This window comes from Melitaea cinxia, chromosome 21, assembly GCF_905220565.1.
Source record: "Melitaea cinxia chromosome 21, ilMelCinx1.1, whole genome shotgun sequence".
NCBI classification, from domain to species: domain Eukaryota; kingdom Metazoa; phylum Arthropoda; class Insecta; order Lepidoptera; family Nymphalidae; genus Melitaea; species Melitaea cinxia.
This window is the reverse complement of record NC_059414.1, coordinates 593,908-617,918: the sequence shown is the minus strand read 5'-3', so window position 1 is coordinate 617,918 and position 24,011 is coordinate 593,908. Positions and strand designations below refer to the sequence as shown.

The 24,011-nt window shown below is 35.5% G+C and overlaps 1 protein-coding gene and 1 long non-coding RNA gene across 2 annotated transcripts; one reads left to right on the top strand and one right to left on the bottom strand.

Annotated features, from left to right (window-relative positions):
• The first annotated feature begins 1,483 nt into the window (after window positions 1–1,483).
• LOC123664009 (FHF complex subunit HOOK interacting protein 2A-like) lies at window positions 1,484–17,551 on the top strand. Its single transcript, XM_045598640.1, has 13 exons — window positions 1,484–1,685; window positions 1,840–1,980; window positions 3,465–3,686; window positions 4,179–4,592; window positions 5,743–5,936; window positions 6,608–6,713; window positions 10,671–10,830; window positions 11,295–11,431; window positions 11,738–11,901; window positions 12,883–12,960; window positions 15,208–15,295; window positions 16,390–16,970; window positions 17,309–17,551. Exons 1-13 carry the CDS (start codon window positions 1,641–1,643, stop codon window positions 17,418–17,420), a joined length of 2,442 nt encoding a protein of 813 aa, XP_045454596.1. The 5' UTR covers window positions 1,484–1,640; the 3' UTR covers window positions 17,421–17,551.
• Window positions 8,112–10,812, bottom strand: LOC123664010. Its single transcript, XR_006744737.1, has 2 exons — window positions 10,698–10,812; window positions 8,112–8,440 (listed from the first exon to the last, which is right to left on the bottom strand). It is a non-coding gene; the product is annotated as an uncharacterized LOC123664010 (long non-coding RNA).
• Window positions 17,552–24,011: the final 6,460 nt, after the last annotated feature.

Below are 24,011 nucleotides of genomic sequence, written 5' to 3'. Positions count from 1 at the left end.
CACTATCCGCGGGTGACATAGGCTATATTTTCAAAAAGAAAAAAATGTTTTGAAATTTTTGTTAAATACCCGTGCAAAGCCGGGGTGGAATGCTAGTAATAGCTTGAGCCTGAGGCCTGAGGTGAGAATTTTAAAAATATTTTTCACCTGCTGCTGGAGCTGTATAGAAAATATAAACGTAAATAATTATGTACCTATATCATGTGTATGTATAATAATTATTATAACAATTCTTCTTCACTTCTTCAGTATTTATTATAAAGGGTTAATCATTTCTTATGCTAACAAAATGTATTTATTAATTCAAATAGGTATTAGGTTTCAATTTATAGGTATATTCTAGTATAAATATTAATGTTATTTCATTGCAAGACTGAGAAGGCGCGATGGCGACGAGCAGAAAGTTCACGATGGGTTCGGACAACAAAACCACTGAAGCCACTTGCTCGTAACTTCTCAAAAAAGGAGAAGTTTTTCATGATGAACTCTCTCTTTAATTTTAAGTTGATGTTTTGTTTAAGCTGATGGAGTGGGAAGGGCAAGGTATAAACATCAATGGCGAACACCTCAAACACCTTCGATTTGGAAGATTTCGAAAGGACTTAACACTATTCTTGGCAACTTCTATAGCGCCTCACAACAAGTGAGTCTTAAAATGATTATGTACAATGAAAAATCTTCATAGGTCTGACACTTTTAAAAGAACTTCGGTTTTACAGAGTTATAAAGATTAATTATTTTCAAAGTCTTATTTAAGGCTTATGAATTTTTTTTAAGATTTTTTGCAGAGTTATGGAAACTTTAAAAGATTTATCAATATTTTTTCAAACAATTATTTCCACTAGGGAAGACAAAGATCTTTAACAACAATCCATGACAAAGATGTCTAATTTCCATGTTACAAACGTACCCAGCCTTAATGACGGTACCAGACAGTACTCTAGCAGTGGTCGATTAGTACATTTAGCTGGGAAAGTTGATCAGAGTGGGTAAGTCCAGCTTCGAGTGTGAGGTAAGTCGTAGAATACACCTCGATTGGGCAGCCTTCGAGAAATCACAAAGTATCTTCTCGTCTTGTCTACGTAATAAAATCCGACACGATGAAATATGTAGACGAACTGATATAGCTCGCAAAATTTGCAAGCGAAAGTGGTAATGACCATATTGTAAGGAGGACCAAGAAAAAATGAGGAAGACAGATCCTCGAATGGCGACCACGTCGCGGCAAAAGGAGCACAGGCAGCTCTCCAACCAGGTTCAGAGGGCGCATGACCGGACAGAGTGGTGCACATTAGGGGAGGCTTACGTCCAGCACTGGATTCTAAAGACTGATGTATGTAATCCAAATTAAAATGTTTTTTTTTTTTTTTTGTAACAGGAAACAAACTTAAATAAATAAGCAGATCGATTTTCTTATGACACGACAATCTGTGTCAATTTTCATTTGACATCTATCATAAGAAAATGGAAAATTGACACTGACATTTTAAAAGTAAATATTTCGGTGCTTAGAGTTTAGAAGTCTTGTTAGTTTATATTAAAATGTTTAACCAACATTAAAATTTGTATATAGTATATTACACTAAAAACTCAATGTGCTAGCAGCGAGTGTGATGGTAGTGTTTTAGTGTGCATTTAATATGTTAAGTAGATTTTCAGATGTCTTACAAAGCGCTGCGGATGTAGTAAGTATTATAGATCTTTTATTAACAATTATATTTAATTAGAACCAAAAGTCCAACAATTAAGGATATAATTCTTTATTATTATATTATAATAACTAGTCAAAATCAATAGTAACAACATAATGTTAACTTTATTAAAATATCATTACTGTAGTTGGCGCCGCCAGCTACAAGGCTAGAGGATTTCGAGTATCACTGGAAACAAGTAGTTCATTTCTACCAGAACTACGATGAAAGCTCAAAAGTACAAATTGAAGATACTAGGATTCCCCATCATTTGCACCAGATGCTTCAGGTAGGAGTTCCAAAATCAGTCTTAGACTCTACAATGTAAATTTCTCATAATCGGAACATATTAAAAATATTGAAATGTGTTTATAAAAATTTGTTTATAGCACCGTTACATTTACATTGCTGTAGGCCAAATGTGGGCATTTTAATAAGACCATTTATAGAAAAAGGTCCTTCTTAGAGTTGTAAAGTCATTAGTGTAAGTTGCATAAATATATTGCATATATAATTCACCTGTGACCTTGTTAAAGTAGAGTGATTTTATATGTCAATGTGCACAAAAAAAAATTATATTCCTATAGCACTCAATTAACGGTAGGTGCAACCCTACTGTGCCTACAGTGACTTCGTACAAAAATAATTTAAGTAAAAAAAAATGTAATAAATTTTTTTTTCATTCACTACAATGGCTTCGCGCAGCCGCCATGTTTGATTTTTTTTTAATGTCACCTATCTAAGAACACTTGAGCAGCTAAGACGAACCTAACGATACCTCAATTATGTAAATCCGTTCAGTGGTTCTGGAAATATGAGGTAGTAAAGAATATTACATACAAATATACATACATACAAGATACGCGCGAAAAACATAACCCTTCCTTGGCAGTCGGGTAAAAAGGTTAATACTTTTACTTTCTTTTTAATGTTTAATTATTAAAATTAGGTTTTATAATCAAAACTGTATACAAAGCATTACATAAAGTATATGAGAACTTTCACACATCTATCATTAATCTAGTTAAGCAAACTGGAGTATTAAGTTCTAACCATTCTTAGCTGTACAAAAAAAACATCCTTTGTCCAAATATGGGACAAAAACCGATGGCTTTACTTCCATTTAGTCATCTTTCATTCTTTTTTTAAATCTTAAAAAAAAAAAGAATGGAAAATTACTTTTAAAAAAAAAATTAAATTTATATTTTGAGTTTCTACCCAGTAAGTTTATTGTTTCTGCACTAATAAACACGAATGTGATCTCAATGCATGTTAAATATTCTTAAAGACTACATAAATGTTTCTGTGAGATTTGAATAATTATACTGTTGATGATAACTGTGTCAAGTAGAAATTCTATTGTTATGAGTGAGAAGATAGTAGCTGATAATTCTGCATTATAAATTATAAGGAAACTGCAATGTTTCTCACATTGAAAGATTACATTTTTGAAACTTATTACTAATTTTTAATGCAAGTAAAAGTTTGACACAGTGTTTAATGCTGCTGCTTTCTGGTTCAAGGTTGGAAGGTGTGATTGCCAACCCGAGTCTGCATGTTATATAATTATGTATCTATTTATATATAATTATTATTTATATGCATATTTATAAAAAAAAAAAACATATTAGTTGTGTTAAATCATGTAAATTGTGTTAAAATCAAATTGGTAGATTAAGGAATTTTATTTATACATACACACAAACACTTTATAATATTACGATTTAATTTTAAAGCTTAAAGAAATTGTGATAATTTAAAATTGTAATTCAGTTAATAGTAGACGAAGAAAATGAACAACAAGGTGGCACAGTGGGACCATGCTTAGAGGCCATTATAAAGCGATCCATAGGGTTGCTAGATGCATTAGCGTTGCTAGTAGCAGCGGACCGGCCGCCTGGGGCCCGTGCCACAGCCCTGACCCTTGCCACTTCTCTGCTACGTCGCACTAAGAGCCCTTGTCTCAATAGCCCACATGTCTATAGGCCTTTGCAGGTATGACCATCCTTTATTTTTTCTTATAGTCATTTTAATAACATTTTAAGTTTTTTTTAAAAAAAAATTTTATATAACTAGATCAGCAAACAAGCATACGACTCACCTGATGGTTAGCAATTACCGTAGCTTATAGATATCTGCAACACCAGTGGCATCGTAAACGCGTTGCCGACCCCGCCCTCAATTCCCCCAGGAGTTCTGGTCACCTTACTCACCAAGAGGAACACAACACTGCTTGAAAACGGTGTTATTTTTATTGCTACTCCGTATTCTGAGCAGGAAATTTCCTGCTGTGCCCTACCTCAGTATGTCTGTCGTGGCAAGATGTTTCAGACAGTATAGAGTCTAAAAAAATAAAAAAAAATCTATAACGTCTAGACTGTAATTGTTAATTACAAACACTAATGAAATATTTTAACTTTTTCAAAAATGTAAGATAAATGTAGAGTAACTTGTAATATAGTAAATAGTTCAATAATATTTTTCCAGCGTATGCTAGTAATATGCAATGAAAGTCCTGCCTCACCGACGGAAAAAGAAGAGGTTGAACTCCTTCTAACTCTATGTGGTTTAGTACGAAAAGAACCGTGCTTAGCAAATATATTTACCACACCATTCTTAGAAGACACCAACAGCCTCCTAAAAATACCAGAAGATATCCAAACATTAATACCGATTAAGAGTAAAGCGCAAACCCCTAAAAAGAATCCACTATTCGAAGTAGATATGGTACCAAATCCTTTGAAAACAGTCTCTATTGTAAGAGTCAATAAGGATGAAAATTGCATACAAACTGGCAGCTCTGTGGATGACAACGCTTCATCCAAAAGTCATAAAACTGTGTATGATGATAACGATAAGTTTCTGTTGATTGATTTGTTGCTGTCTTACTTGGAGAGTGCGGTAAGTGTATACTTATCCTGGTTGTAGATCTTCTTGGTAACAGTCTTGGTAACAGATTGTCCTTGGTAACAGGTCTCCCATTCTTGGTTACTGTTTAGGTATTTTGAGCCATAGCTTATTGTTTTATAGCCAGTGTTACTTCTACAGTTTCTATTAACCATTTCAGTAATTATAGAGTTTGTTTAGTGGCCATCCATAAATTATGTGACACGTTAAGGGGTGTCGGGGTCGATGAAGTGTGACATTGTGTGACAAGGGGTGGGCAGGGGTCCAAACTTTTGTGACATCATTATCCAAAATATATTTTTAATTGTTTAGTTAAATTACTGTAAAAAATCATGTTTTCAGTTAATAAATAAGAATTTATTTGTGAAAATTTGCAAAATATGTGACGTCGCTCTAGGGGAGGGAGGGGTCCAAAAATCGTGAAATTCATGTAACGTGATTTATGCTTGGCCCCTTATAACAAAGAAATAAATTTGATTCCCTTCGTAATATTTGTATAGATGTGTCATTATTATATTTATTTTACTTTAATTATGCTTTTGATTACAATCAAATCAAGTTATTTTAAATAAAATTTTGTAAAAGTAGTAAATTTTTATCTTAATGGGCTATCCATATAGTTCAGATCTTGATTTCATGTTATTTTGTTGCTATCAGGAAATTGCATTGCAAAATGTTAATACTGATATGCAAGACGTTAAAAAAACATTGAATGGGTTTATTCATTTATGATTACTTTGGAATTATTCTTGTATAAATAATTTCTTTTAACACAAAATGCCCCATTACATATGGGGCACAGAAATTATAACGACATTATGGCAATCTCTTTTTTCAACGAGGCAGAAAATAGGCTAAAATATCATGTTTAGCCTGAGACTGGTGGTAAATTCTGTATTATTTAGTCTTAGTGACTAACACTTTATCGCTGTGAATGATTTTCTGTCAAAAACTGGAAGTGTTTACCTGTTGTAATAATATGTAATTTCGTATTTTATTTCTGTTCATTTGTGTTTCAATTAAATACAAGCATCAAATAATATTAGGCGCAAGTCGCTAGTGATACTGTTCGTTTTTGCGAGGATCTTATTTCCCTGATACGTTTCGATGATGCGGTATTGCATGAGAGATCATTGTCGCACAGGATAACCAGGTGGTCCTGCGAGCGTGTGAAGGTATTCTTATCGTATCGTCGCTAGCTGAAGATGACATAGCGGCGCTACTGACGGGTGCGAGCCCTGCTTGTGAGCGACTCGCGGCCCGCCTTCTAGGGCTGTACCGCGCGCTACCGCCAGACCTCGACCCCGCCGCCGTCGACACTCTCAGCATCACCTGGGCGTGAGTGACCCACACATCCAAACTTCATCACACACTGTCATATTCTGCTACACACTGTCATATTCCGCTACACACTGTCATATTCCGCTATACACTGACAAACACTTCCCCGTGGCCCGACACAGCGCTCTGCACACCGACTTCGTTCTAAGCTGAGGTGCGATCTCGCTAGGTGACACCCTTAGGACGAACAGACATTCCGAGCCTTCCTAAAGGGCTCCCCTTTTTCTTTCACTACTGGGTATCAGTACCCGGCCACCACACCTGGTGACGCTGTCAAGGCAGGTCAGGATATTCCGAAAAAAAGAACACCTTCACACATAATCTCTTACCGACACATTCCAAACACTGCCACAACACACTGCTAGAGACCACTTCCATTCATAATTACCATATACGATTCGATTCTAATACATTACAAAACAAGACCCTACATCACTAGAAATTAAATTTTCATCAGAAAAGTTCTTTATTTTCCGTCGAAAATACACCCATCAATCTTTCTAAATTTGGATGTGATTTAATATAATCAGCTAAAAGATTTTGCTTTAAGAAATATTTAAAACTCGCAATCGCAGATTCGCACCTATATGTACATATATATGTATATAAATGAATGTTTGTCTGTATATCATTTATAGAATCGTACAAGATAAAAATGCTTGTTTCAGTTACGTGGCTCAAGATTTCGGTGACAAGAACTACAACAACTTTTATGGCTATCGGGAGTTGACCGCGTTTTTCTCATGGCTGGACTATATCGATACGCTTATGAAGGTAACACTAATGTTTAATGACACTTATTTAGTTAATTTGTGTGTGTTTTTATATATATATTTTTTCAATGATAGGCTTGCGTTTGACCACTAATTCACCTGATGATAAGTGAAAATGCGGTCTAAGATGGAGCACTCTTACCTTGAAGTAATCTATTCACTCACGACTTAAAGATCCCCAGGTTATAGTTTTCCGGAAATACAGAGCTGTGAGAGAGTTCCATTCCTCCATTCCATTCATTTCCGTACGGATCAAGAATGTACTAGCGAATCGTGTGTATAGGGGGAATGTCAACCATATAAGGGTGACGTAACGCAGAACGTCTGGTTGTACGATGATGGAAGGGGTAGGGGGGAAACAGGTCATGGAGTTCCTGCACACACTCTCCGAAGTGTATCCGATAAAAAACCGACAGGCCGGCCACCCTACGCCGATGATGCAAGCTTCGCAGCTTTGCGGTGACCAGTGCATCATCACCGCTTAGCCTCCTGGCTCGTCTCTTAATTGACTCAAGAAGCTCCAGCTGGTATTTGGCTGAGCCATCCCAAAGATGAGAGCAGTACTCTATGCATGATCGAACTTGCGCTTGATATAAATTTAGAAGCTGTTCCGAAGTGGAGTACTGTCTAACCTTTGAGAGGACACCCAGTTTTTTGACAGCTGTTTGAGCTTTTGCCACTATGTATGAGCAAAATTAAATTTGGATGACAAACTAATGCCAAGAAGAAAAAAGGGAATCAGATGGAAAGGACTCCGCTTTGCCGAAAAGAGACACGCCTGGGTCTTGGAGGCGTTGAACTTGTCCAGGATATGGAAATAGTAGAGCAAAAATTTAAAGCCGATTTAGTTAGTTAAAAGATTTCAAATTTTTTTGTTCGGTAAATTATGTCTATACACAAGCGTAATTCAATTAATTAAAAGTGGCTGTGACATACGGACGGACAGACAGACAGACATGACGAATCCATAAGGGTTCCGTTTTTTGCCATTTGGCTACAGAACCCTAAAAATGGCAACTAACTGTTACTAGTTCTATAGTTAATACCTATTATTTAAATTTCAAAATGTATGTCTGAAAAGTAAATTTTTATTAAAAAAAAAACTATGAAAGTATAAACTGTGTTTATGTAGCTCTTTTATCTAAATACCGATAAGCAGAAAATACTTCGGTTAATACTTCTTATCTGACTGTTTAATTGTGGGTGGAAATAATGTTTCGTTTACAAATTTTATGTCTTTTCGATTTTGTTATTTAAATCCATTTGAAGAATTTTTATGTCGTGTAGCAAAAATTGTTAATATTTTTCAAAACAAATTATCTTTATCAAACATAAACAAAATAAAACCTTTCAAATTGAAATTTAGATACGCATAAAGTTTTATTTTAAAGCCATCATATAAATGAATTTCTAACGTTTACTTATAAACATTAGGAAAACCTTACATGGTCATACCACTAGTATAGTATTCATAGACGAAATTATAATATTTGCGATTTCTATATGATAGGAATATCGATCGAGTGATATACTCGTACAGTCTAAGTCGCCATCAAATAGCTGCCAACATTGAGTTCTTCATTTGTTTTTTAGTGGCTTACAGTAGTAGACATTATTCAGTCAATATACACGGGAATTTTGACCGGTTGTTTGCATTCAAACACTGATCCGGTCACACAGTCTGAATATTCGGGTCAGATGAAGAATAAGCAAGAAAATCCGCAGATACTGTAAAAAAAAAAAAGAATTGTGTGGTTTAATGAAACCGTAATGCAAGTGAAACTTTAAAGAATAAAAAAATTTACATTAATACACAGATATACAGGATTACTTGTAAAACACCAGCATCCTTCCAGGACAAGATAGCTAACATCATAAGTAACAACACTTTTTCTACAACTTTTGACATAACTCAATATATTAATTAAAAATGATTTTTTGAGCTTTTATTGTACTGTCCTGACATTTGTAAGTCTATGTTTCATTCATTATCGAAAGGACGAAGCGACGCTCGCGCGCGCTTGCACTGCTAATAATAATAATAAATAACACTTTCTCTGCCCGATAATTCTAGTTAATAATATAAATTGCTTGGTGGGTTTGTAGGCAGTATTATAGTATGTATGTCGCAGTGACTTGAGTAAATGTGTATGTAGATTAGCTATCTGAATTCTGAACATCCAAAATATGTGAAAATTATTAACGTAGCTAATTATTATTCTGTAAAGTTTACTGAAGTTTAATTAAACCAATTTAATATCAAATATTGGTAGCTAGGTATTATTCACTTTTCATTGTTTAATGCAGGCGTATTTAAAAAGTGGAATCAGCGTATTTACAATGGTAAAGCTTTAAATTAGGAAAAACTGAATTTCGGGATCGTGGGGGGAAGAGGGGGAAGCTACCCGTGGTACCACTGTCACACTTCGAAACCCTATGGTTATGGAGATATCCATGGTTAAAGTTTTGAGGTTAGAAGAAGAATTTCGCAGCTTTCACACGTTATTTTCACATTTCACAAGCGTTTTTTTCACATATCACACGCTATTTTCACATTTCACACATTATTTTCACGTTTCGTAAGTTATTTTCAAACAGGAGTGCGTAAAAACGATCTCGACTCCAAGATCAACAATCGATACAACTTACGTTACTCATGCTCCGTTCCGTAGTTTTCACATATTATTTTCACATTTCGCACATGATTTTAACATTTCACACGTTAATTTAACGTTTTCACACGGTTTTTTAACAAACGATACAACTGATTTTTAACAACTGAGAGATAGATGTTTTAATAAAAAATGACGAGCCACTTATCGTTTCGCTCCAAAGCAATGTAAGCATAAATTCATTGTTTTTGTTTAAATAACTGCAAAGGCAAAGGTCTAAGACCATACAGCCTTTTTTTTTTTTTTTTTTTACCCAGAGGAAATCCCTAACGGATGCCTACAGCCCGGGGGAGCTGGAGGGTATGTCCGAGTCGCACGGACTAAAACCTCTGGGGTGTTCCTTCGACACGCCTGGACGGAATCACAGGGACACAGTTGCACTTCCGCGATACCGCTAGCGGTTGCCTTTCAAGCTCGACGCGATTCGTAACTCCTGAGAGGCTCCCTCGAACACTAAGGTCGCCTCCCTCCTCAGGACCGTGCAATGAGGACGATATATACCCCGATCTATCGCCCACTGGTCCGGCGTTACGGCGGCAGATTGGCCAAGTAGGCCCGGCGTCGCCGACCGCGCCTTCCGCGACGAATCAGGAGCGAGTTTGGATCTTGTTCTCGCTCCCGTTCTGCCGCTTCCTTCTGCAGCATAATGGAATTGCAGAAGGAGGAAACTGCTATCCATTTTTCCTCACTGTCGACCATAGCCCTGATTAAAGCCGACAGCGAGAGATCCAGCCCAACAACTGCCGATAAGGCGGCACGCTCTTTACTCCACGCTGGACAGTCCGCGCGCGTGTGCTCCGCCGTGTCCTCGGCGCCGACGTCGCAGTGATGACACTCCGTCGTTGGTTCCCGACCATACAGCCTTATTTCATGTTATGTTTTTTACTTAAATATATTTTATTTTTATTTATTTACTGTTTATAACATTCAAACGGAAAATTTAATTAATATTTTTTTTTTTGTATGAAAATAAAATCTAACAAATTATCAAAAGTCGTAGAACAAATGTTGTTACTTATGATGTTAGCTATCTTGTCCTGCAAGGATGCTGGTGTTTTACAAGTAACCCTGTATAAATAGAATAAGTTAAGTAAATGCTACATGATCAGCTGATGCGAGCTAATGTGCGCCGCCATATTAGCCTTGGCTGCTCTGCCATTCGCCTTTCATTTTATCTCCACTCCGCGGTCAGCTGTAACGCGACACGGTGCAACATGCGATAGACGAACGAAAGGTTTTGGGGCTATGGAGTAAAAGTTTAACTTTAAATTGTGCTTTATCTCAAGGAGTGCCACCCGCTGATCGCGGCGCACCTTTCGCGCGCCTTCCGCACGCAGTTCCTGGAGGCCGCCGCCGACGCGCTGCTGTCGCCGGCCGCCGCGCTGCGGGCCACCGCCGTGCTGGCCAAGTGTCTCCGCGCTCTGGACTCGCACCACCTTGTGCACGGTGAGCGACAACACTCATACCTTGAGGGAGGTCGCCACCGCCGTGCTGGCCAAGTGTCTACCGCTTGTACATGTCGGTCTTATAAAGTAACGATAGGTGCTTGGAATTACGAACTATTCATTTTTTACCAACTGCTTGAGTGATTAATATTGAGCCTTGAATTATAATACTGTCGCTACGGTAATTTTAATGAAATCATTAAGGATCAGTTTTACCGATCGTGGATTAATTTTATCGTGCACATAAATTACAATAGACGTAGGTCCCGTTTCTCCTCAATCAATAAACTAAAACTTTTAGATTTACATTTGCAAATAGAAATATCTCACAAACATGGTAAAATTTGATGGTGAAAAGAATAATTGATTTTATTTTATCTGCTGGATACTGCCACCCTCCAAAGCGTTGTCCACAAACACGAGAAAGGCCATAATAAAACTTTAGCCCTATCTTGTTCGCCCCAGAGTTCTCGGAGTGGCTGGCGGGCGAGGGCGCGGGCGAGGGCGCGGGCGAGGCGGAGTGGGCGCCGCTGCGGGCGCTGGCGGCGCGCTGTCTGGAGGGCGACCACGACCTCACGCTAGAGACGCTGCGCTTCTTTGAGGTCCCCTCTGCTTATTTTCGTATTTCTTTTATATATCTAGTTAAGCAGTCGTTCCCGGTTGTTACCGTAAATACTTGGTAGCGATCGTTACTCATAGTAAGGATTATATCTGCCATTCTGGAATGGTGCAGCGTGGTGGATTAAGTTTCAGTCCGTCTCCTAAATATGGCTAGGTAGATCATAGATGCCTGCAATACCAGAAGCATGGCGAGACATCGCCTGTCGATATTTTGTACACATTGAATCACTATATAATAAAATAATTGAAGCCTCAGTGTTCACAAATCCTCCTGTACGTCCGTGCAGGCCGTCATAGAGAAGGGCACGGAGCACAGTATCGACCGGCTGGTGCTGTCGCGCGTGTCGGGCCGCGCCTACCGCCTGCCCGGCGACCCGCCGCGCGCCGCGCTGCAGGACGAGCGCGACCGCCTCAACGACCTGAGCCACGAGCGCGAGCGGGAGCGGGCCAGGTGGGGCGTGCTCTCATTGAGGGGGCAGTGGTTGGGGAGTAGCGAGTGGTAACATAGAGACCTAAAGTAAGAAACGAAGTGGAAAAACTGAGTAGTTAAGGGGTCTAGTAAATATAAAATCCGGTAATATGTGATTATTATATGGTTGTATGAATACAAGGACACAAGACGGCTAGGCTTTAGATTAAGAACCATCGAATTATGGGGTTTTGGGGGTAGAGGGCGGAGGGTGGAGGAGAAGCTACACTAGGTAACACTGCCGCCCTTCGGAAATGGAGATATCCATGGTTAAAGTTTTAAGATTAAAAGAAGACTTTAAAGCTATTATAATCCCTTCGAACTCCGCGTCTGACTCCACCTTAGCTACGGTGCTGCGGGAAGTGCCACTCATGCTCTGTTCCGCAGCTTTAACAAGTTATTTTCTAACAGGAGTGCGTAAAAACGATATCGACTGCAAGATCAACAAACGATACAACTTACGTTACCCATGGTCTGTTCCGTAACTTTCACACGTTATTTTCACATTTCACACGTTATTTTACGTTGATCTTGCAGTCGAAATCGTTTTTAAGTACCCCTGTTCGAAAATAACGTGTGAAATGTGAAAATAACGTTCAAAATGTTATAATAACGTGTGAAAGCTGCGAAATTCTTCTTCTAATCTCAAAACTTTAACCATGGATATCTCCATAACTATGGGGTTCCGAAGGGTGACAGTGGTACCTTCTCTCTCACCCCGTCCCCCCAAAATCCCATAATTCGATGCCTATTAATCTAAAGAGTTACCCGCAAGACTATCGTAATGAATGGAGGGATACCTTAAAACATGACTACCGTTTTACATCTTTTAATGTTATAATAAAAATAAAATAACTTTATTTCACATAAAAATAGTTGCATTAGTTATTTATTTATTTAATTAATAAATGTTAGGACCTTTTATGAGATGATTTCAAATATGTTTCATCAAAACCCTTGTAGGGAGTCGCACACCTCAGACGACCGAGCGGGGGGCCTTCTGGCGCACGCCGACGACAACATACATCGCGTTGTTAACAGGTCTGTTACTCATTTTGTGTTTCAAAGTACCCCATCACCACGCTTACCTAATTGCAGCCCTCCTGAATCTTTGTTTATAATTTTTTTCTGCTTTCATCTTAAGTTGTATATAAAACCATTTTTAATTTTATACTAAAAATGGTTGAATACTATCTGCCCCATAGTGTGTTCGAAAATCTGAGAAACAAAAAAATAAAATAAAAAGAGAAAAAATAATTATGAATAACAAATTTCGGGTTACATCAAACAAACTGTTTTAAATGTTAATCTAAATTAAATATATGTACCAATATGAAATAAGAAAAAAAAAAAAAAAAAAACTATTCAAGACACATCATGCCCCAACATTATATTAGGTATTTGTTAATCATTTTTCATTTTAACATCCATTATTAAAATCTTTTATACAAATATTTCAGAATAACGAGTATAACTTTTTTTTTTTTGCTATAATTTGTCTTGGTTTTAAACTAAATGTGACAGCGTTTTTTTAAAAAAACCGTAAATACGGTCGTTCCCAAGCACTATTATCTACTAATATTCCTGAATTTTTAAAAGGAATCCTCTTTCGTATACCACGTAAAAGCTAAACTGTTTTACACTTTATAGATTACACTCCAATCTATATTTGACTTACATTACAAGTGACAAAAAGGTGAATAAATAATGAGTTCACTCTTATTTACGACAGTTACCTTTAAAAAAAATCATTTATTTTAAAACACGTTAATATGAAATAATTACGTGCCGCATTTGAGATATAATAGTTATACAATTTATTCTGAAATAATAATATTCATGAATTTCAAATATCAGCTTTATCAGGCTTACTTAAACTTCTAGGCGTTTAGAGCGGCTCAAAGAGCGTATCGAGGAAATAATGGCGACTGAAAATTCATAACCGAAAATAAATACTAACTAGATTAAGTTTCCTTAGCATTTTATATATACATATCATATTATATTAACTTGTAACAGTAAACGTAATGTTCCTAATGGTTAACATAGTGCTGCTTTTTAATAACAATGGCTTAGCGAGATATAAATTTATTTTTGTATTTTTAATAGGGACAAAATGCAATCTTGTAAATAAAATGTTTCGATCTAATACGAAAACGAATGTTTTATATTTTTTGATCTGTCATATTTGAAGATTATTATTTTTGTACATAGTTTAGTATAAAAGAATTTTTAATAAAAATGATCTTATATTGATTATATTTGTTATTATTAACATAAAATGTATATTTATTTTGACGCAAATTTCGATATAGGATCCTGTACACTATATTTGGATACTATTTTATGTCTCAAATAATTTTATTAATTGAGCAATTATATTTAGCACAAGTTGCCCCAGGTTACATTTAATGTTTCATTATTACATAATTAATAAATAAAGGAATAAACGACTCACATTTAACGGCTCGATAATTATTATAAATCCCTCAAGCATGGGGCTATTTCATTATTGAGTTTTCACGAACTGCCCCAATTTTTTTTTCTGTTACAAATTACCTGATACCACTTGTAGGACTTTATAATTATCACATTTACTTAAACTTATGATTAAAAGCCTAATAATAAAGATATGTAAGCCTTTAATTGAGCATTAATTGTAACTGACGCAAAATAAATTTACAAGAAACCAAACCTGGGCACCTTTGGACTGTGTATATTGTTGATGAACTATTATTGTGTCAAAATGTAAATTCGCATTCGACATCTCACATATTTAATTGTTTTATCATGTTTTACTCTTAAATTATCAGCTGTAAATATCCAGCACAGGGCATAAATTATATTAAAAATAGCGTTTTAATAGCAATTAAGTAATACAATGTATAAAGCCTTGATAAAAATTGTTAATAAAAATGTTTAAATGAGTAAATTGCTCAGCCATTTCTGTACAAAGCATAATTAGTGTAATTAGATAATTTAATATAACGTATTAAGTAAAGATGTAATAATATGTAAATAGTAGTATTTATGTTTAAAATTAAAATCCTAGCCAAGCATGTTAAGCCATTCTAATTATATCATCATGTACAGTTATGAAAACTATAATTTTGGCTTTATATATTTCGTGATTGCTGATGTTTTGTAAATTGTTGAAGTGTATTGTTAAGTACATATTTTAGAATTTTATACAATAATTTAATATTTAGATTGTTTGTAATATCTTAAAGTAAGATTGTGCAATTAAAGATTTAAAATTTAAATCACGTGTTTCATTTCGCCCGACAGTTTCCTGTTGCTCCTGCCCCGAGGCATCCAGTCGCAGCCGCTCGCGGACTGCGAACACTACGTACTCGACGCGCAGAGACACTACCAGGTACTGTGCGCTACCCGCGCTGAGACACTACCAGGTACTGTGCGCTACCCGTGCTGAGACACTACCAGGTACTGTGCACTACCCGCGCTGTGACACTACCAGGTACTGTGCGCTACCCGCGCTGAGACACTACCAGGTACTGTGCGCTACCCGTGCTGAGACACTACCAGGTACTGTGCACTACCCGCGCTGAGACACTACCAGGTACTGTGCGCTACCCGCGCTGAGACACTACCAGGTACTGTGCGCTACCCGTGCTGAGACACTACCAGGTACTGTGCACTACCCGCGCTGTGACACTACCAGGTACTGTGCGCTACCCGCGCTGAGACACTACCAGGTACTGTGTACTACCCACGCTGAGAGACTACCAGGTACTGTGCACTACCCGTGCTGAGACACTACCAGGTAACGTGCACTACTCGCGCTGAGACACTACCAAATGACGTGCGCTACACGAGCTGAGACGCTACCAGGTACTGTGCACTACCCACGCTGAGAGACTACCAGGTACTGTGCACTACCCGTGCTTAGACACTACCAGGTAACGTGCACTACTCGCGCTGAGACACTACCAGATGACGTGCACTACACGAGCTGAGACGCTTCTGTAACATCCCATTGGTGGGATAGACCACTTTCTCCATGTAGGCTAATCAGAGCTTAATCCACCATGCTTATCCGCCAACCAGCATTGGTACGCTGGTTGGCGGATATATTTCCTACTATGAGTAACGATCGCTATCAGGTGTACATGATAACAACCTGGGCCGACAGCTTAACGCTCCGAGGCACGGTAGGGAGCCGCTTAAGGACTAACAACCAGACCAGAAATAAATATTTGTATACACACAAACATCCAATCCGAGCGGGAATCGAACACGCGATCGTCTGTGTTTAGACGCCGCCGACACGGCACGCGCACCATTACACCCGAGTGGTCGTCCGCGCTGAGATACTACCAGGTAACGTGAAAATACTGTCAGAATTTTTCAAATGTTTCAAACCAAATATTTGTTTTCACTTTTTCACAAAGGTTTTTAATGTGCTGATTTTCAGCATATACGCATTTTCACCCCGTCGCTACATTTCAGCTGTGGCTCGACATAACGTCGACGTACAACTGGCCGACCGAACTGTCGGGCGACGTCGGGGCCAGCTCCACCCACAGCTACGACAGCCGGCCCGAGGCCGATCTACATTTAGATGAGGCCTTTGGAACCATTTACGATTATAGAAAATCAGACAAGACACCGACATTCCCTAACTGCAAGAAAAATGATAATACTGGAAAGTCAGAAAAGTGCCCATTTAGTCAGACTCTAGTCCTCCGGAACGGGGACGCCCCGGCGGGATCTGAGGAGGACTTCGACGAGGGTCCATTCTTGAGGATGATCTTTAAGCTTTTGTCTTCAATGCCAGACCAGCCCTACCAAGTTAATCTTCATCTAACATCCATTATCTCCAAGTTGGCGCTGTTACCCCATCCATACCTCCACGAGTATCTCCTGAACCCCGACCTGCCGACCTCCAGGAACACCCCCACGCTGTTCAAGACGCTCCAGGAGCTCGCTCGGAGACTCACTATGGAGGTGCCCAGGATCAAGAACTACAAGAAGGTTATAGAAACTACGAGGCAACAGTTGATGAGTGAGGACCCCAGCTATGATGAAATGTAAGTGTCATTTGCTGTCAGAGATAATTATTGTGTTTGCGACTTCAATTAGAGAGGGAAAAAAGTTATAAAAATCCATCATTTCAAGTTTAATAGGAGAGAGTTCCAGAAATCGTTCTAGACGAAATCAGCGTTCTAGAAATGATGTAGTAAAAACTGTTTCACTTGAAGTTTAAACAGTAGAATAAAAATGTCGTCATGTCAATAGATTTTTTTCTTCCTCTCTTTTCGTCTTGCAAAAGCTATAAACTTCGCTAAATGGTCTAAATGTATCCAATACATGTCCCAAATTATGGCAAAAAAAAAATCTTTTAAATGACCGTTGTTCTGTTTTCCAGCGGATCTCATAACCAGTTAGTTGAGAGCCTGATCGTGTTGGAAGAATTTTGTAAGGAGCTCGCCGCCATCGCTTTCGTTAAACATCAACACCAGCTACAGATGTCCCAATAAACCACCCCACAACGCCTAGAAAATATAACAAATGGTCAATAGCGCTGGATGACGTTTAAAAATACTATGATCTGCTTTTCCTGTTAATCTCTAACAAAAAAAAAAAAAATGCCAGTGTCCTGAGATTAAAATGGATTTTTATATAGACACAATTAAAAAATGCCTATGCCCAGCTGTGGGGTGTTACCGGTTGAATTAAATCAAATTACCCAAGTTAAACAACTCCTCCCAAGTTATACTGTGTAAAGCCATAACTTTAGCCTTAGCAGCTGGAAAATTATATGCAATATTAAAGAATTTCCTTTCAATAAATTAAAGTTATGCGATTTTGGATGACCTAAAATGTAATCGAATCTAAGAGTTAGCGACCTTAATAAGACTATTTTAAAAATTATTTTCATTCAATTAGAAATTATATTTTCAAGTCAAAAAATTTAGTCAAGACAATTAGTACTTATGGCTGCTATCGATTACAATTATGTATTTAGGATATTATTAGCTTATTTTTAAAGTCGTTAACTCTTTAAGGTAATAAGATTCAAAAATTGCATTTGTTACATAGTATGTGCCCAGTCGATCGTACCAAATGAATTGCTATTTATTTGATTAGTATAGAATATAGATAATATATAAAATGGTGCAAAATACATAAATATATGCTTTAGATATTTTGATTAAGTTAACGTATTATCGTGTTGTTCAAAACTCGAATCAGGTAACAGTTTTGCGCTAAATTTGTGTATTGATTGAGAAGAGAAGAAAAGTAGAATCTTTTTCATAAAATTGTTTCGCACTCTTCTATCTATCACCTTCCGAACTTCCCAAAAGGTGAAGTTAGTAACGAAGTAAATCGCAAAAGTATTTATTTATGACAACATGAGTTGTCCAAAATGGTCGCTATTAGTCACTCAACGTTTTAATTTTGACGAATTTAATTTTAATAATGATGAACTTTTAAATATTTCGAATATTATTTTTTAGTCCTAATTACGAGTATGTGATTCTTAATAGTATGATATTACCAAAATTAATATTTAAAATTGTCGATATAATTAACAGAAAAATATTGAATAAAAAGTACGTTAATTATTATTATATTTTATTTTGTGAAAAAAAATATAAGCACTGGCTGCAAAAAATGGAATTCTTTTTAAAAATTTAAAATTATGGCTTTTATTTTGTTATGAAATGCATGTTGTGATGATTATTTATTAACACAAATATTGCTTTTAAATAAATACAAATGTAGCACCCAGTAGCGATCTAGTCGAATGTTAACATTCCTCGATACATTGCCGCGTGGTTCCGCTCGGCGCACCGACCTGTGTACTCTCGCACAACGGCATCGTATGACTTTGTTGAATAAAATTATTAAATTAAATTGTGTTTTTATTTATATATTATTCCAAGTTATTAATAGTCTATAATTTTTTTGACTGGTAGACACAATTTATTATCTGTCATTTTAATAGTTACTCTTAAACTGTATGTATAAAAGATAAATTTAAATAATATTTATTTATGGGTGAAAGTTTAATATCTTGAAATTCATTAAACTAATATTACATTATAACAATATTAATATTATCTTGATATCACATCAAAATAACATTACGTAGATTTTTTTTTATGATGCTCTATTAAGGACGCTATCACATTTTTCTACAAATATCAGTGTTTTTCACGTACCATTTTAATTAATTAGGAGTCACCCTGAGAGGATATCTTGGTTTCAAATGAAAGATAATATATTCATCTCCGAGTGAGACCATAAAAATTCTATAGCCCCATACAAACTTTTCACACAAATACAGTTTAACCATCACAGAAATCGCAAAAAATTAAAAAAAGATGGGTCTGAATTGGAACCATTATAGCCTAAATACACTGCACTAAGAAAAATAAATACACTAAGAAATTGTTGCTTATTTAGTCCTCTATGCGTAGCGCTAGATATTTTATATAAAAAAATAAATAATATTTCCATTTATGAGAAAAATAAGAAACGCTCTCAAATTTTTTCATACATTTTTTACAAATGAACCATCGTCGTTCGTTATTCCGCGCCGAAACGCGCTCATGGAAGCACGGCTGTATCGCTTCAGCGCAAGTAATAATTACGTAAAAAATGAGTTTTTTGTGTGTACTGTGCTTGGACGAAATTGATACTTCACAATCGATTGTCTTTGCTATGCATCTGGTTTATATATAATAATCAATAATAATAAGTAATCTTTACAATTTGTCTTCTTTTCAACCGACTTCAAAAAAAGGAGGAGGTTACTCAATTCGACCGTATATATATATATATATATATATATTTTTTTTTAATGTATGTTCGGAGATAACTTTTTCGTTTATGAACTGATTTTGATAATTCTTTTTTTGTTGGAAAGGAGATATCCCTAGTTTGGTACTATGATAAGGAAACTAGGATCTGATGATGGGATCCCAGAGAAATCGAGGAAAACTTTCAAAAATCGTACGGGTGACTAGTGAATTTAATCATGTTTTCATTAAGTACTATAAAGCACTACTATTTAATAAAGGTCTGGAGTCGATCTGATTGATGATGGAGAAGAAAGATAGTCGAGGGAACTCTTCAACAATTTATAGCAATTACCTGCTTTTTGATCTTAATTCGTTTCTATTGATGAGGACTTTGCACCTGTATTAGTTATAAGTGCCATTACAGTCTGATAATGGAGACAAAAGATAGTCGAGGGAACTCTTTAACGATTTATAGCAATTATCTGCTGTTTGAACTTAATTCGTTTCTATCGATGAGAACTTTGCACCTATATGAGTTACAAGTGCCATTACAGTCTAATGATGGAGACGAAAGATATTCGAGGAATTACCTGCTGTGTGGTCATCTGTGTCACAGGACCAGGTTTGATGATGGAGCCCATAAACACTCGAGGGAATTTCTCAACAATTTACAGGAGTTGACCTTTTGCTGTTTGACGACCGCTTTGATATAATGGTGCATGTGCCGCGTCGGCGGCGCCTAAACACTGACGGTCGCGGGTTCAATTCCCGCTTGGAGTGGATATTTATGTTTATACAAATATTTATTTTCAGTTTAGTTGTTAATCCTTGTGGTTCTCCCAACCTAGCCTCGGAGAACACGCTAGGCTGTCAGTCCCGGTTGTTATTACGTGCACCTGATAGCGAACTTTACTCATAGTATGTCGACGCGTTAGCGCAGCGGTCACAGCACTGGCTGTTGCGCTGGCGTTAGTGGGTTCAATCTCCGCGCAGGACAGACATTTGTATTGGCCATATAAGATGTTTGTCATGATCTGGGTGTTTGTGCTTGTGTATTGTGTATGTTTCCGGACCCCCGACACAAGAGAAAAAGCATCCTTGTTAGGTCTACCCATCACTAAAAATTGTAAAATAAAATAATTTTTAACAAAAAAAAAAACCGACTTCTAACAGGAAACTAAAAAGTGAAAAATAAACTTACTTAGTACAAAGTAATTCGTATTTTGATTTAGTTAATCAGAAATGATTAAATAAATATTTTATAATATTGAAGAAGTTTCCTGTTTGAAGTCGGTTTTTTTTGTTAAAAATTATTTTATTTTAAATTTACATTCATCATCATCATCATTGTTCCGTTTGCAGAGTTATAAAATAAATAAATTTCTAAAATAGAAGCAGCCTATGTTACTTCCAGTATCCTCCCAGTACTTTTAACGGTAGGAGTAGACCGATTTTGACGGTACTTTCACTGGGATATATATCCCAGTGAAAGTACCGTCAAAATCGGTCCACCCGTTTCAGAGATTAGCCGGAATATACCGACAGACAGACAGACAAAAATTGGAAAAATGTTATTTTGGTATATGGACCGTGTATACATCCGTACGCATTTAGTAAAAAGCAGTATTTTAATATAACTAAAGGACACTCCAATTTTATTTATTTGTATAGATTGTTTACGTAAAATATGTTATGTTTATATTATTATAATGTTAAAACTATAATAATATAACTTAAAATTGTATGTGATTTTGAATTATAAAAATAAGCGTATTATTATCTATTATATTTTATTGTATAGTACGACGAACGAGTAGTAGATACCCTGACGCCTTAAGACATCGTCATAAACAGAGTAGGGGAGAGGTTCCGTGAATAGTAGGTACTTAGTAACAGTTACCAAGTTCGACTTTAAACTTACAACTAAATTTACTAATCAATACCAGTAAAATTAAAAATTAATACTTTCAAGTACCAAGATTAGTTACGTCGGTACAAAATCGAGCAGATAGCGGTATCAATGTGTGCGTACGCGTAATGTTATTGTGTTGCGATTTAAATACCTAAACTTGAGCGAGTGAAAAATGTGATAGCGTCCTTAAACTTAAAAAATGATTGAACTCAAACAATAATAAGGTTTCGCCGGCTCCTGCACGGGCAGTGCTGCGTTGCATAAGACAATAAAAAATGAGGTTTGGAAAATAAAATAAAACGAGTGAAAAATGCAATGGTGGATTATATTTTTCTCAAAAAATTAAATAATGCATATATAAACATGAATTAGTTACCAACAAACAGAACAGTTTAAAACTATTTACAAACGTTGAATTATTTATACAAGTTACGAGAAAAAACTGACATTCAGAAAAAAGCATCGCAGTCAATGTTGAATAACTATGAATAAAAAATAAAATCATAGTGTTGTTGAGCAAGGAAAACTATCGATATTCTATCGACTATCGTAATCTAAACAGACAATAAGAAAAGTTATTTTTGTTAATGTTAGTAGTATATTATAAATGAAGATCAGAGATTAAATACTAACTATACAAATGACGATATTTACTTTCCATTCGAAAATCAGTTATTTCTCGAAACATACTATTAGTTATCCTCACAGACGACTATGATTCTGATGAATACGAATTGAAAACAAGTAGGTTGTACTATATCGAGCTTGTAGAGAACTATGACAGCGTTAGGCACTTGATACACCTAGAGACGACACTACTAAAGATTCTCAAACCGCATCTTACAGCCTTCGCTTCAGTCGTTTTATTTTGTCAACAAGATTTCTCGAACAGTAACAATTTAAAACATGAAAACTTGGAATTGTATTGTTAAAAAAATATATAAAAAAAGTATTCGTTACCTAAGTCTTACTATCTAGATTTGAATAATTGTAAATAAAAATTCTCTATTCATTCTGATCTAAGATATACAAATTAATTAATGGTTAAATATTAAATACAACATACGATACATACGATACGATACATATAGATATTACAGATTTTTTTTTTTTTACAAATTCCCTACAAATAAAATTATTTAAAATCCAATATATCTTGGAAACTATTATAACATTGTTATTTTTAATATTTTGAGTAACTTATAGTATCTCATTATTTAATACGTCTAGTTTTATCGATATCGATAATTTGGGTAATTTCACTCACAGCAAAGTTTTACAAATTAAAATATTAATTAAAGTATTTTATTCTGCGAACAGACTAAATTATAATTGTAGCAATTGATTTTTTTTAAAGTATATGGAAAAAAAATCACTGAAATGTATATAATTTTGGTACATTATGATTTTCAGACGAATTAGTTCAACAATTACTAAATTATTTCATCTTTTTCAACGTGCCTATCGCTTTGACAATTAATATAAAGAATATTTGAAATATTGTACGAAAATGATACAGATTCGAAGTGGAATCTTCACATTTCAAATTAAAGTCCATAAATATTTCAAAATAAACACATTTTGTCTATCTCTACAACTCTGTACAGACACGATGATTAATTCTATTTCCTATTATAATTTTCTTTTTGTTTCAAACGATTTTTAAGCTATAATCATTTTAATATCACTAAAGCATCGATGGTGAAATTTATAAGATCGATTTAGAAATTCCGCAAAGCAATAGACTTAGATTTTTGTAAAAAAATTGTACTTTCTCTGAATTGATTAAATGCTTTATTACTATCAACGAAACGGATATATAAATGAAATAAATAAAATAATTCGTTCAAACACAACTTGGACGAAGTACAACTATACTTTTTTTATTTAAATAACCCTATTGTCATTCGAACTGCCCCAGAGAAGAATAACCAAGAAAAATGAAAAATAGAATATAGTAACTTCAGACCTTAAGTTTGACTTCTAAATTTCAATATTTCTATTTTTTTATTTATCAAAACCACATTATGCATGCAACGTGCTTATGAAAACTTTTTTTAAATTATTTTATGGTCATTTTGGTTACAAATATTTAGATATCAAGTTTTTTTTTATATATTGAATAATGTCTATCATAATTAATTTGTCTTTCTGTCTGTTCGGGTGAAATGATAATTTTATTATTTATATGATTTAATTACAAAACCAATTATTATAAAATTATATTTTACAATTTTTGCCCTTGCTAACATAAACTTATTTATTATAACATTCTAAAATGGAATCCTAAAATAAAAGCGGCAAGTATATATTTACACTCATACGAGTTTACTGTAGAATTTTTTTTACTTGACTATACAAAAAAGATAATTATGATTTTTAGAAATTACCAAATAAACGACAGCCAT